Below are 13442 nucleotides of genomic sequence, written 5' to 3'. Positions count from 1 at the left end.
TGTAATTATACTTTCCTGTGCATATATTGTCTTACATTCCTACCGTAAAAAGAACGAACTGCATAGACAACCAGTAAAGTGGTTAAAATGTAGTAAAGTGCATTAAAATATAATTGTATCCAACATTCTGGCTTGTAGAGGTCGTGAGAGGAAGCTTGCCTGATTCAAACCCAGTTTTTTTGCCCTACATTGAATTCAATACAGTTCAATTCAGGAATGTCCAGAAGGCCTCAAAACCCAAATCCTAATCCTTTTCTAAACATAGTAACATCTTTGGCAGTCTATCCTCCTTGATTAACCAGGTCACCTCATGCACCTACTTACTGTATGTTACTTTGTGTCAAATATGTTTTTTTACAGTATTACAAAGTATCAATTTAATGTTGTGTGGCAGTCAAAATTGTTATGCCATCATAATGTTAGGATGTTGTAAACAAGGACCAGCATGGCAGACTGATATGTGCTCTCATACATGTATCTAGTCGTCTTAGCAGCTCCTTCATTTACATTTGGTGATATAAATGTGGTCATGTTACCACAATAACACCTGGAGTTTGCTTAATTAAGATGGTTAGCTAACACAGATGTCATCATTCACCAACAATGTCACATAGGCTGCTGTGTGTGTGGTCTTTATCATTTCCATTCCTCTGTCTAAACACAGGGGCATGTGGTGTTGCTGTGGGCTATCCTCTTGATACAGTAAAGGTAAGTGTTTTGATGTTAATGTGTTTTATTGAAGTGGAGACAAACCATACCAGTCAAAAGTTTGGACACACCTACTCATTCAAGGGTTTTTTCTTTATTTTTACTATTTTCTACATTGTAGAATAATAGTGAAGACATCAAAACTATGAAATTACACATATGGAATCATATAATAACCAAAATGTGTTAAACAAATCAAAATACATTTTACATTCTTCAAAGTAGCCACCCTTTGCCTTGATGACAGCTTTGCACACTCTTGGCATTCTCTCAACCAGCTTCCTGAAGAATGATTTTCCAACATCCTTGAAAGAGTTCCCACATATGCTGAGCACTTGTTGGCTGCTTTTCCTTTAGTCAGACCAAAGGACAGATTTCCACCGGTCTAATGTCCATCGCTCGTGTTTCTTAGCCCAAGCAAGTCTCTTCTTTATATTGGTGTCCTTTAGTAGTGGTTTCTCAGCAGCAATTGGACCACGAAGGCCTGACTCACGCAGTCTCCTCTGAACAGTTGATGTTGAGATGTGTCCGTGAAGTATTTATTTGGGCTGCAATCTGAGGTGCAGTTAACTCTACTGCAGAGGATAAGTTCATTAGAGGTAACTTTGGGTCTTCCTTTCCTGTGGCTCATGAGAGCCAGTTTCATCATAGCACTTGATGGTTTTTGCGACTGCTCTTGAAGAAACTTTAAAAGTTCTTGAAATGTTCTATATTGACTGACCTTCATGTCTTAAAGTAATGATGGGCTGTCATTTCTCTTTGCTTATTTCAGTTGTTCTTGCCATAATATGGACTTGATCTTTTTACCAAATTGGGGTGTTTTCTGTAATTGAAATGTTAATTGTTAATTGAAATGCATTCCAGGTGACTACCTCATGAAACTGGTTGAGAGAATGCCAAGAGTGTGCAAAGCTGTCATCAAGGCAAAGGGAAGAATCTCAAATATAAAATATATTTTGATTTGTTAAACACTTTTTTGGTTACTACGTGATTCCATATGTGTTATTTCATAGTTTTGATGTCTTCACTATTATTCTACAATGTAGAAAATAGAAAAATAAAGAAAAACCCTTGAATGAGTAGGTGTGTCCAAACTTTTGACTGATAATGTACACACCTAAAGATGCTGCCATGAGCCTTATTCTGGTGATGACATAACTCCTGCTAGGCTGAACTCTTCCTGACGTTGACAGGTGAGGATACAAACTCAGAAGCAGTTCACTGGAATTTGGCATTGCTTCATAACAACGTTATCTAAAGAAGGGGTGAGTGTCAATCTTTTCCGTCATAAAGCAGTCACCTTAAACTATTGTCTAAACTGAGAAGCACACTGACCCACCCTCCTCTCTCTCCTGTACCTCCAGGTCCATGGCTTCTTCAAGGGGATGTCCCTGCCTGTTACCACGGTTTCCATGACTTCCTCTGTGGTGTTTGGGATGTACAGGAACTGCCGTCAGTGTCTCAGTCAGCTGAGGGGAGGACCAGGAACCCCAAACACCAAACTAGAGATCTTCCTCTCCGGCCTGGCCGGGGGTGTGGCTACAGTGAGGAGTTTTATTTCTGAGGATATTTATTCTGTTGTTGTTGTTTTCCAGAATGAACTTTCACAGGATTTGTGATTGTATTTACTTTCTAAGGGCGGACAATGTCATATTATCCAAACTTGGACCTTATTGTTCACCCTGCTACCATCTAGAAGGCAGAGACAGTACAGGTGCATCAAAGCTGGGACCAAGAGACAACTTCTATCTCTAGGCCAAAAGACTGTTAAATTGCCAGCCTCCACCCATTACCCTGCCTTGAACTTAGTCACTTTTACTAGCCAGCTACCACCCTGCACCTTAGAGACTACTGCCCTATTTTTATTTTTTAAGAACAAATTCTTATTTTGAATGACAGCCTAGGAACAGTGGGTTAACTGCCTTGTTCGGGGGCAGAACAACAGATTTGTACCTTGTCAGCTCAGGGATTCGAACTTGCAACCTTTCGGTTACTAGCCCAACGCTCTAACCACTAGGCTACACTGCCGCCCCTATGTATATAGTAATTGAACACTGGTCACTTTAATCATGTTTACATACTGTTCTATCCACTTCAAATGTGTATAGTGCATTCTAGTCAAAGCTCATCCAATGTAGCTACTGCTGTACACACCTTTTCTATTCATATACTGTCCATACTGTCTATACACACCATCATATACATATATATTTATATTCTGGACTCTGACATTGCTCGTTCTGATATTTCTTAATTTCTTGAGGGAATTGTGTGTTATGTTTTGTACTGTTAGGTATTACTGCACTGTTGGAGCTAGAAACATTTTGTTGCACCTGCGATAACATCTGCAAAATATGTGTACTCGACCAATAACATTTTATTTGATTTATTGACATTATTTGGCTTTAAAATATGGTAGTCCTGTTACAGTGTAATTAGTGAGTAACTGCCAACCTGTATGTGAATTCACTGACTGTCCCGTTTCCTTATTCTGGTCTCTCAGGTGACAGTGATGTCACCAGGCGACATAGTGAAAGTCAGGCTGCAGTGTCAGACAGAGTCCTTGCGAGCCAGAAAAGGGGCCAACTTGCCCAAACCCAAGTACCGTGGCCCCGTCCACTGTCTCCTGACCATCGTCAGAGAGGAGGGGGTACTGGGACTCTACAGGGGAGCTCTGCCCCTCATGCTGAGAGACGGACCGTCCTACGCCACCTACTTCCTGACTTACAGCACACTCTGTGAGTGGTTCACCCCGACTGGAAAGAAGGGACCAGGTGGGTGAGATTCTATTGGTCCATAGCTTACCTTTTGACCCTCTAGCTGGTTTTCTATTGGTCCAAAGCGTGGGCTTCAGTCCTCAACAGGATACAACGTTGGCCTCTTATGAATGTGTTCTACTCTACAAATGGTTGAAGTAATTATTGTTGTAGTTCATAGATAGAGCATTTAACCCTAATCCCTATCTCTTGCGATTCTCAGAGTGGACAGGGGTGATGCTGGCTGGCGGGGTGGCTGGTATGACCGGCTGGACAGTGGGTACGCCCATGGACGTGATTAAGGCCCGCCTCCAGATGGACGGAGCCAGGGATATCAAGAGATACAAGGGCTTTGTCCACTGCATCACAGAGACAGTCAGGGTGGAGGGGTCAGGGGTGTTCTTTAGGAGCTTGGGTATCAACTGTCTACGTGCCTTCCCTGTCAACATGGTGGTGTTCGCTACCTATGAACTCCTGGTCGGCTTCCTCAGAACACAGCCTGATACTATAGAACCCCCCAAACTAGAGTTTGAGTAGACACTGGTAGTGCTGAGCGATTAACTGAAATGTTGGTTATTTTTTGTTTTTAAAACAACAAATTGACCAATTATTTTAATTCCATTTCATTCGTTTTTTTCTGTTAGCTCAATGCGCACATCGCAGTTTCTCTAGAGATAAATCAGATCCCGTCTGAACTATGCAATGTACAGTAGTAGGGAGTTGAAATTTCCAATAGTTTAGAGCATAAAACGTGGTAATTAACTACAATGACCAAAATCCATTGCGCAGATGACATCAAATAAAACAAATGTAATATACACAACAACTGAAATAATTTATTAAAGTAATGTGAATAAATGATGGTTAGTAAGTGATAAGCAGTAATGGGAAGTCACTACCATCATGGGACTTTTATTAATTGCTTTATTCTGTGTTACAGTATTCAACCCACATAATGCATAGTGCATTTAATGTTTTAAAAAATTATCAAAATTGAAAACAAATTATTTTGTAATAATCTAACGGAAACCGAACCGACCTCAAAAAGCATAAATCGCTCGGCACTAGACACTGGACTTGAGAAACTAATGTACTTCTCTCTCTTGATTGTACTCCTCTCTCCTCTCTCTTGATTGCATTCTCTCACACTCTAGTTTCATCTGTCTGACCGTCTGTCTGACTGTGTTTTTCTGTCTGTCTGACCTGTCTGTGTCTGCTTGTCTGTCTGATTTTGAACCATTTCATTGTCTGTCTGTCTGTCTGTCTCTGTCTGTCTGTCTGTCTGTCTGTCTGTCTGTCTGTCTGTCTGTCTGTCTGTCTGTCTGTCGTCTGTCTGTCTGTCTGTCTGTCTCTGTCTGTCTGTCTGTCTGTCTGTCTTGTCTGTCTGTCTGTCTGTCTGTCTGTCTGTCTGTCTGTCTGTCTGTCTGTCTGTTGGCCTGTCTGTCTGTCGTCTGTTTCTCTCTCTCTCTCTCTCTCTCTCTCTCTCTCTCTCTCTCTCTCTCTCTCGGGTCAGTAGAGGGGTTAGATCAGTGGTCACCAACCGGTCAATCGTGATCGGTCAGTCGTGATCGATCTCCAAGGCATCTCTAGTCGATCTCCAAATATTTCTGTAAAAAACCCAACTCTAAAGCATTGCGTTCCTATAATTTTTTTTATTCCTCTTGTGCAGTTGGCGGTAGGTGCACCCGATTCAGCTGCCCTGCGTGCCAGGTAGCCAAAGTGTTCAGATTTTGAACCGTTTCATGTGTCTGAAGGGACAAACTCTGCCTTCCCCACGGGCCCGGAGAGCAAATCAAGTGCACTATAGGCCTAACGCTGACCAATCGGATGGCTCAGATGGCCGTGTCTGCACTAACGTAGCAGGAACAAAAGGAAGCTACAGCAAAGTTGTGGGATGTAAAAATGTTTAAAACCATGAATAGATAGATATTGTTTACGAATACAGCAAAGAGATGCTGTTTTTATGAGTGAGTTTATGTTTAAGTTCTTACTCAGCACATACAGTTGAAGTCGGAAGTTTACATACACTTAGTTTGGAGTCATTAAAACTCATTTTTCAACCACTCCACAAATGTCTTGTTAACAAACTATAGTTTTGGCAAGTCGGTTAGGATATCTACTTTGTGCATGACACAAGTAATTTTTCCAACAATTGTTTACAGACAGATTATTTCACTTATAATTCACTGTATCACAATTCCAGTGGGTCAGAAGTTTACATACACTAAACTGACTGTGACTTTAAACAGCTTGGAAAATTCCAGAAAATTATGTCATGGCTTTAGAAGCTTCTGATAGGCTAATTGACATCATTTGAGTCAATTGGAGGTGTACCTGTGGATGTATTTCAAGGCCTACCTTCAAACTCGGTGCATCTTTGCTTGACATCATGGGAAAATCAAAAGAAATCAGCCAAGACCTCAGAAAAACAAGTGTAGACCTCCACAAGTCTGGTTCATCCTTGGGAGCAATTTCCAAACGCCTGAAGAACCACGTTCATCTGTACAAACAATAGTACGCAAGTATAAACACCATGGGACCACTCAGCCGTCATACCGCTCAGGAAGGAGATGCGTTCTGTCTCCTAGAGATGAACGTACTTTGGTGTGAAAAGTGCAAATCAATCCCAGAACAACAGCAAAGGACCGTGTGAAGATGCTGGAGGAAACAGGTAGAAAAGTATCTATATCCACAGTAAAAATGAGTCCTATATCGACATAACCTGAAAGGCCGCTCAGCAAGGAAGAAGCCACTGCTACAAAACCGGCATAAAAAAAGGCCGACTACAGTTTGCAACTGCACATGGGGATCGTACTTTTTGGAGAAATGTCCTCTGGTCTGATGAAACAAAAATAGAACTGTATGGCCATAATGACCATCGTTATGTTTGGAGGAAAAAGGGGGATGCTTGCAAGCCGAAGAACACCTTCCCAACCGTGATGCACGGGGATGGCAGCATCATGTTGTGGGGGTGCTTTGCTGCAGGAAGGACTGGTGCACTTCACAAAATAGATGGCATCATGGGAAGGACATAGATGGCATCATGAGGCAGGAAAATGATGTAGATATATTGAAGCAACATCTCAAGACATCAGTAAGTTAAAGCTTGGTCGCAAATGGGTCTTCCAAATGGACAATGACTCCAAGCATACTTCCAAAGTTGTGGCAAAATGTATTTAAGACAACAAAGTCAAGGTATTGGAGTGGGCATCAGAAAGCCCTGACCTCAAACGTATCGAAAATTTGTGGGCAGAACTAAAAAATCGTGTGTGAGCAAGGAGACCTACAAACCTGACTCAGTTACAGCAGCTCTGTCAGGAGGAATGTGCCAAAATTCACCCAACTTATTGTGGGAAGGCTACCCGAAAGGTTTGACCCAAGTTAAACAATTTAAAGGCAATGCTACCAAATACTTATTCTGTGTAAACTTCTGACCCACTGGGAATGTGATGAAAGAAATAAAAGCTGAAATAAATCATTCTCTCTACTATTATTCTGACATTTCACATTCTTAAAATAAAGTTGTGATCCTAACTGACCTAAGGAAAGGATTTTTACTAGGATTAAATGTCAGGAATTGTGAAAAACTGAGTTGAAATGTATTTGGCTAAGGTGAATGTACACTTCTGACTTAAACTGTAAATCGTACTTGCACTTGTGCTACAACCAGCACTGCAGCTGCAATGAATGAGTAGGAAAGTGTATCGATAGGCTTGTGTTGTTGTTATTAGCAGCTTGGGTCTTTTCAATATCAAGGAATGTTTCACTTTCTCTGGTCATAGTAGTAACAACATGAAGTTCTGTATGAGACAGAAATAATCAAATCAAACTTTATTTGCCACATGCGCCGAATACAACAAGTGTAGACTTTACCGTGAAATGCTTACTTACAAGCCCTTAACCAACAGTGCAGTTCAAGAAGAAGAAAATATTTACAAAGTAGGCTAAAATAAAAAGTAATAACAAAAAGTAACACAAAAAGAATAACAATAACGACTGTTATATACACGGGGCACCGGTACCGAGTCAGTGTGCAGGGGAACAGGCTAGTTGAGGTAATCTGTACATGTAGGTGGGGGCGAAGTGACTATGCATAGGTAACAAACAAACAGCGAGTAGAAGCAGTGTACAAGAGGAGGAAGGGAGGTGGGTGGGGGTGTTGTCAATGTAAATTGTCCGGTGGCAATTTTTATGAATTGTTCAGCAGTTTAATGGCTTGGGGGTAGAAGTTGTTGCTGAGCCTTTTGGTCCTAGACTTGGCGCTCCGGTACTGCTTGCCGTGCGGTACCAGAGAAAACAGTCTATAACTTGGGTGACTGGAGTCTCTGACAATTTTATGGGCTTTCCTCTGACACCGCCTATTATATAGGTCCTGGATGGCAGGAAGCTTGGACCCAGTGATGTACTGGGCCGTTTGCACTACACTCTGTAGCGCCTTACGGTCAGATGCTGAGCAGTTGCCATACCAGCCGGTGATGCTACCGGTCAGGATGCTCTCAATGGTGCAGCTGTAGAACCTTTTGAGGATCTGGGGGCCCAGGCCAAATCTTTTCTCCTGAGGGGGAAAAGGTTTTGTCATGCCCTCTTCATGACTGTCTTGATATGTTTGGACCATGATAGTTTGATGGTGACGTGGACACCAAGGAACTTGAAACTCTCGACCCGCTCCACTACAGCCCCTTCGATGTTAATGGGGGCCTGTTCGGCCCGCCTTTTCCTGTAGTCCACGATCAGCTACAGGTCTTGCTCACATTGAGGGAGAGGTTGTTGTTCTGGCACCACACTACCAGTTCCCTGACCTCCTCCCTATAGGCCGTCTCATTGTTGTCGGTGATCAGGCCTACCACTGTTGTGTCATAAGCAAACTTAATGATGGTGATGGAGTCGTGTTTGGCCACCCAGTCGTGGGTGAACAGGGAATACAGGAGGGGACTAAGTACACACCCTGAGGGGCCCCAGTGGTAAGGATGAGTGTGGCAGACGTGTTGTTGCCTACTCTTACCACCTGGGGTGGCCCGTCAGGAAGTCCAGGATCCAGTTAGTCCCAGAGTCCTTAGCTTAGTGATGAGCTTCATGGGCACTATGGTGTTGAATGCTGAGCTGTAGTCGATGAACAGCATCCTCACATAGGTGTTCCTTTTGTCCAGGTGAGAAGGGCAGTGTGGAGTGCGATTGAGATTGCATCATCTGTGGATCTGTTGGGGCGGTATGCGAATTGGAGTGGGTCTAGGGTGTCCGGATGCTGTTGATGTGAGCCGTGACCAGCCTTTCAAAGCACTTCATGGCTACCGAAGTGAGTGCCATGGGGCGATAATCATTTAGGCAGGTTACCTTCGCTTCCTTTGGCACAGAGACTAACTATGGTGGTCTGCTTGACACATGTAGGTATTACAGACTCGGTCAGGAGAGGTTGGAAATGTCAGTGAAGACACTTTACAGTTGGTTCGCGCATGCTTTAAGTACACGTCCTGGTAATCCGTCTGGCCAGTTTAAAGGTTTTGTTCATATCAGCTACCGAGAGCGTTATCACACAGTGGTCCAGAACAGCTGGTGCTCTCGTGCATGCTTCAGTGTTGCTTGCCTCGAAGCGAGCATAAAAGGCATTTAGCTCATCTGGTAGGCTCGCGTCACTGGGCAGTTCGCGTCTGGGTTTCCCTTTGTAGTCCGTAATAGTTTTCAAGCCCTGCCACAGCCGACGAGTGTGATTAAATTTTTAACATTGTATTGACGCTTTGCTTGTTTGATGGTTTGTCTGAGGGCATAGCGGGATTTCTTATAAGCGTCCGGATTAGTCTCCCGCTCCTTGAAAGCGACAGCTCAAGCCTTTAGCTCGATGTGGATGTTGCCTGTAATCCATGGCTTCTGGTTGGGATATGTACGTACAGTCGCTGTGGGCACGACGTCATCGATTCACTTATTGATGAAGCCGGTGACTGAGGTGGTGTATTCCTCAATGCCATTGGATGAATCCCGGAACATATTCCAGTCTGTGCTAGCAAAACCGTCCTGTAGTGTAGCATCTGCATCATCTGACCACCTCCGTATTGAGCGAGTCACTGGTACTTCCTGCTTTAGTTTTTGCTTGTAAGCGGGAATCAGGAGGATAGAATTGTCGTCAGATTCGCCAAATGGAGGGCGGGGGAGAGCTTTGTATTCATCTCTGTGTGTGGAGTAAAGGTGGTCTAGGATTTTGTTTTTCCTGGTTGCACATGTAACATGCTGGTAAAAATTTTTGTAAAACTGATTTAACTTTGCCTGCATTAAAGTCTCTGGCCACTAGGAGCGCTGCTTCTGGGTGAGCATTTTCTTCTTTCCTTATGGCCTTATAGAGTTTGTTGAGAGCTTTCTTAGTGGCAGCTTCACTTTGTGGCGGTAAATAGACAGCTACGAATAATATAGATGAGAACTCTCTTGGTAGATAGTGTGGTCTACAGCTTATCATAAGGTACTCTACCTCAGGCGAGCAATACCTTGAGACTTCTTTAATATTAGGCATCGCGCAGCAGCTGTTATTGACAAAAAGACACACACACCCACCCCTCATCTAACCAGAGGTAGCGTCTCTGTTCTGCATGGGAAAATCCTGCCAGCTCTATATTGTCCGTTTCTTTGTTCAGCCACGTCTCGGTGGAACATAAAATGTTACAGTTTTTAATGTCCCGTTGGTAGGAAAGTCTTAATAGTAGGTCATCAATTTTATTTTCTAACAATTGCACGTTAGCAAGGAGAATGGAAGGCATTGGGAGTTTACTCGTTCGCCTCTGGCTTCTCAGAAGGATCCCCAATCTGGTTCCCCTTTTCCAGCGTCTTTTCTTCACGTAAAAGGCGTGGATCTGGGCCTGTTCCAGTGAAAGCAGGATATCCTTCTCATTGGACTCGTTAAAGGAAAAAGTTTCTTCCAGTCCGTGGTGAGTTATCGCTTTTCTGATGTCCAGAAGTTATTTTCAGTCATAAGAGACGGTAGCAGCAACATTATGTACACAATAAGTAAAAAAATTAGTTACGCAAAAAAAAATAACAAAATTGCACAATTGGTTGGGAGAATGTAAAACGTCAGCCATGTTCTTCGGCGCTATCTTTATGTTTAAATAATGCAGTGCGACTCAAGTTTCGCCATCAGCTGGAAGACGGTGTCCCTTTTTGGTCAGTGTCAACAGACGAAAAGGGAGAGCGGAGTGACTTTGAGAGGCAGACCGTCAGTCTGCTGCTCTCTCCCTCCACTAAGACTGACCATCAGATGCAGGCACCATCAGCCCAGTAAAATAAATAAAATTAAAAATGATTTAAATGTATGCTCACTCAGCTGTAAATGTATGCTCACAAGTAATACAACAATTGATCTATAACCGGTGTGATCACATAGCCTACCTCAAATTTTGAAATATAAATATATTTTAATGGTCCAAACAAAAATGCATTGGCATGGCAATTAAAGTAAAGCCAATATGCAGTGATAATGTATTGGACCTATAGCCTACTGCACAAACCTCATTGCTACAGTACTGTTTTCAATATCTTAATGTTGCATAGGATTAAGTTTTTTTCAGTCATGTAAAACAAATCTGAGCGGTACATCTCGGCTTGTATTTTGACTCAGGAAGTGATCTTGACCTAGGAAAGGTTAGTGACCACTTTGTTAGATGATATGCACATGCTTTTCTGGGCTAAGGACTCAAAGGGTGTACCCCCTCAGGCCTCAGTGTCTACTGACTTTCATTCTTGCCCCTTAATCTGGGCAGCCAGGTGTGTTGGACACTTACGCAATAAGGCCTGAGGAGGTGTGGTATATGGCCAGTTTATAATGGTTAATAAGTACTGAGAAATGATCAATATCAGGGAGAGTACCAGGAAGAGACGACAAATAGCTTGACTGTGACCCTGAAGGACAGCAGTTTTTCCACCACTGGTCTAAGCAACTCCTGCCGCTCCTCCCTTGTAGCTTTGTTGGTAGAGCATGGATCTTACAAAGCCAGGGTTGTGGGTTCGATTCCCAAGGGGGACCAGTATGGAAAATGTATGTCGCTCTGGATAAGAGCGTCTGCAAAATGACGTAAATGTAAATGTCTGTCATCAAAGCAGAGAAAGATAAGATTAGGCAAGATGGCATCTAGCAAGCTGAACAGTACGTGTCTGTTTTGTTGGCACTTCTGTACTTGAATCCATTTTATTTGCGATAATTGAGCATTTTATCAATGCGCTGCAAAGTGCACAATTTTGAAAGGGATTGTTGATTGCGGCTAAAATGACTGCAGGAGCGGTAATGATGCTATGACTATGGGGACTAGTGAGAGATTGGTATGACTACAGGGACTGGAGAGAGAGTGGTGTGACTACAGGGACTAGTGAGAGAGTGGTATGACTACAGGGAGAGAGAGTCATATGACTACAGGGAGAGATAGTCGTATGACTACAGGGAGAGATAGTGGTATGACTACAGGGACTGGAGAGAGAGTGGTGTGACTACAGGGACTAGTGAGAGAGTGGTATGACTACGGAGACTGGAGAGAGAGTGCTATGTTACAGGGACTAGTGAGAGAGTGGTATGACTATGGGGACTGGAGAGAGAGTGGTATGACTACGGGGACTGGAGAGAGAGTGGTATGACTACGGGGACTGGAGAGAGAGTGGTATGACTATGGGGACTGGAGAGAGAGTGGTATGACTACGGGGACTGGAGAGAGAGTGGTATGACTACGGGGACTGGAGAGAGAGTGGTATGACTACGGGGACTGGAGAGAGAGTGGTAGAACTACGGGGACTGGAGAGAGTGGTATGACTACGGTGACTAGTGAGAGAGTGGTATGACAATGGGGACTGGAGAAAGAGTGGTATGACTACAGGGAAAGAGAGTCATATGACTACAGGGAGAGATAGTGGTATGACTACAGGGACTGGAGAGAGAGTGGTATGACTACGGGGAGAGAGTGGTATGACTACAGGGACTGGAGAGAGAGTCATATGACTACAGGGAGAGATAGTGGTATGACTACAGGGACTGGAGAGAGAGTGGTGTGACTACAGGGACTAGTGAGAGAGTGGTATGACTACGGGGACTGGAGAGAGAGTGCTATGTTACAGGGACTAGTGAGAGAGTGGTATGACTACGGGGACTGGAGAGAGAGTGGTATGACTACAGTGACTGGAGAGAGAGTGGTATGACTACAGGGACTAGTGAGAGAGTGGTATGACTACGGGGACTGGAGAGAGAGTGGTATGACTACAGGGACTGGAGAGAGAGTTGTATGACTACAGGGAGAGAGATAGTGGTGTGACTACACGGACTGGAGAGAGAGTGGTATGACTACAGGGACTGGAGAGAGTCATATGACTACGGGGAGAGAGAGTGTTATGACTACGGGGACTGGAGAGAGAGTGGTATGACTACAGGGACTGGAGAGAGAGTGGTATGACTACAGGGACTGGAGAGAGAGTGGTATGACTACAGGGACTGGAGAGAGAGTGGTATGACTACAGTGACTGGAGAGAGAGTGGTATGACTACAGGGACTGGAGAGAGAGTGGTATGACCATGGGGACTGGAGAGAGAGTTGTATGACTACGGGGAGAGAGAGTGGTATGGCTACAGTGACTGGAGAGAGAGTGGTATGACTACAGTGACTGGAGAGAGATTGGTATGACTACAGGGACTGGAGAGAGTGGTATGACTACAGGGACTGGAGAGAGAGTGGTTTGACTACAGGGAGAGAGAGTGTTATGACTACAGGGAGAGAGAGTGGTATGACTACGGGGACTGGAGAGAGAGTGGTATGACTACAGGGACTGGAGAGAGAGTTGTATGACTACAGGGAGAGAGATAGTGGTGTGACTACACGGACTGGAGAGAGAGTGGTATGACTACAGGGACTGGAGAGAGTCATATGACTACGGGGAGAGAGAGTGTTATGACTACGGGGACTGGAGAGAGAGTGGTATGACTACAGGGACTGGAGAGAGAGTGGTATGACTACAGGGACTAGTG

General features: G+C 43.9%; 1 protein-coding gene across 2 annotated transcripts in view; it reads left to right on the top strand.

The window, feature by feature from the left end:
* Positions 1 to 4686, top strand: part of slc25a47a (solute carrier family 25 member 47a) — a 29512-nt gene extending 24826 nt beyond the window's left edge. For both annotated transcript variants that reach the window (XM_014205868.2, XM_014205867.2), the window contains exons 2-6: positions 665 to 708; positions 1902 to 1973; positions 2073 to 2252; positions 3212 to 3482; positions 3688 to 4686. In XM_014205868.2, coding sequence (XP_014061343.1) covers positions 2094 to 2252; positions 3212 to 3482; positions 3688 to 4001 — 744 coding nt within the window. In that variant the 5' untranslated portion in view covers positions 665 to 708; positions 1902 to 1973; positions 2073 to 2093 and the 3' untranslated portion in view covers positions 4002 to 4686. The remainder of the gene's footprint in view (positions 1 to 664; positions 709 to 1901; positions 1974 to 2072; positions 2253 to 3211; positions 3483 to 3687) is intronic.
* The last annotated feature ends 8756 nt before the right edge of the window (positions 4687 to 13442 follow it).

This window comes from Salmo salar, chromosome ssa06 (genome assembly GCF_905237065.1).
Source record: "Salmo salar chromosome ssa06, Ssal_v3.1, whole genome shotgun sequence".
NCBI classification, from domain to species: Eukaryota; Metazoa; Chordata; class Actinopteri; order Salmoniformes; family Salmonidae; genus Salmo; species Salmo salar.
Note: the sequence above shows the minus strand (reverse complement) of the source record. Positions and strands in the feature narration are given on the sequence as shown.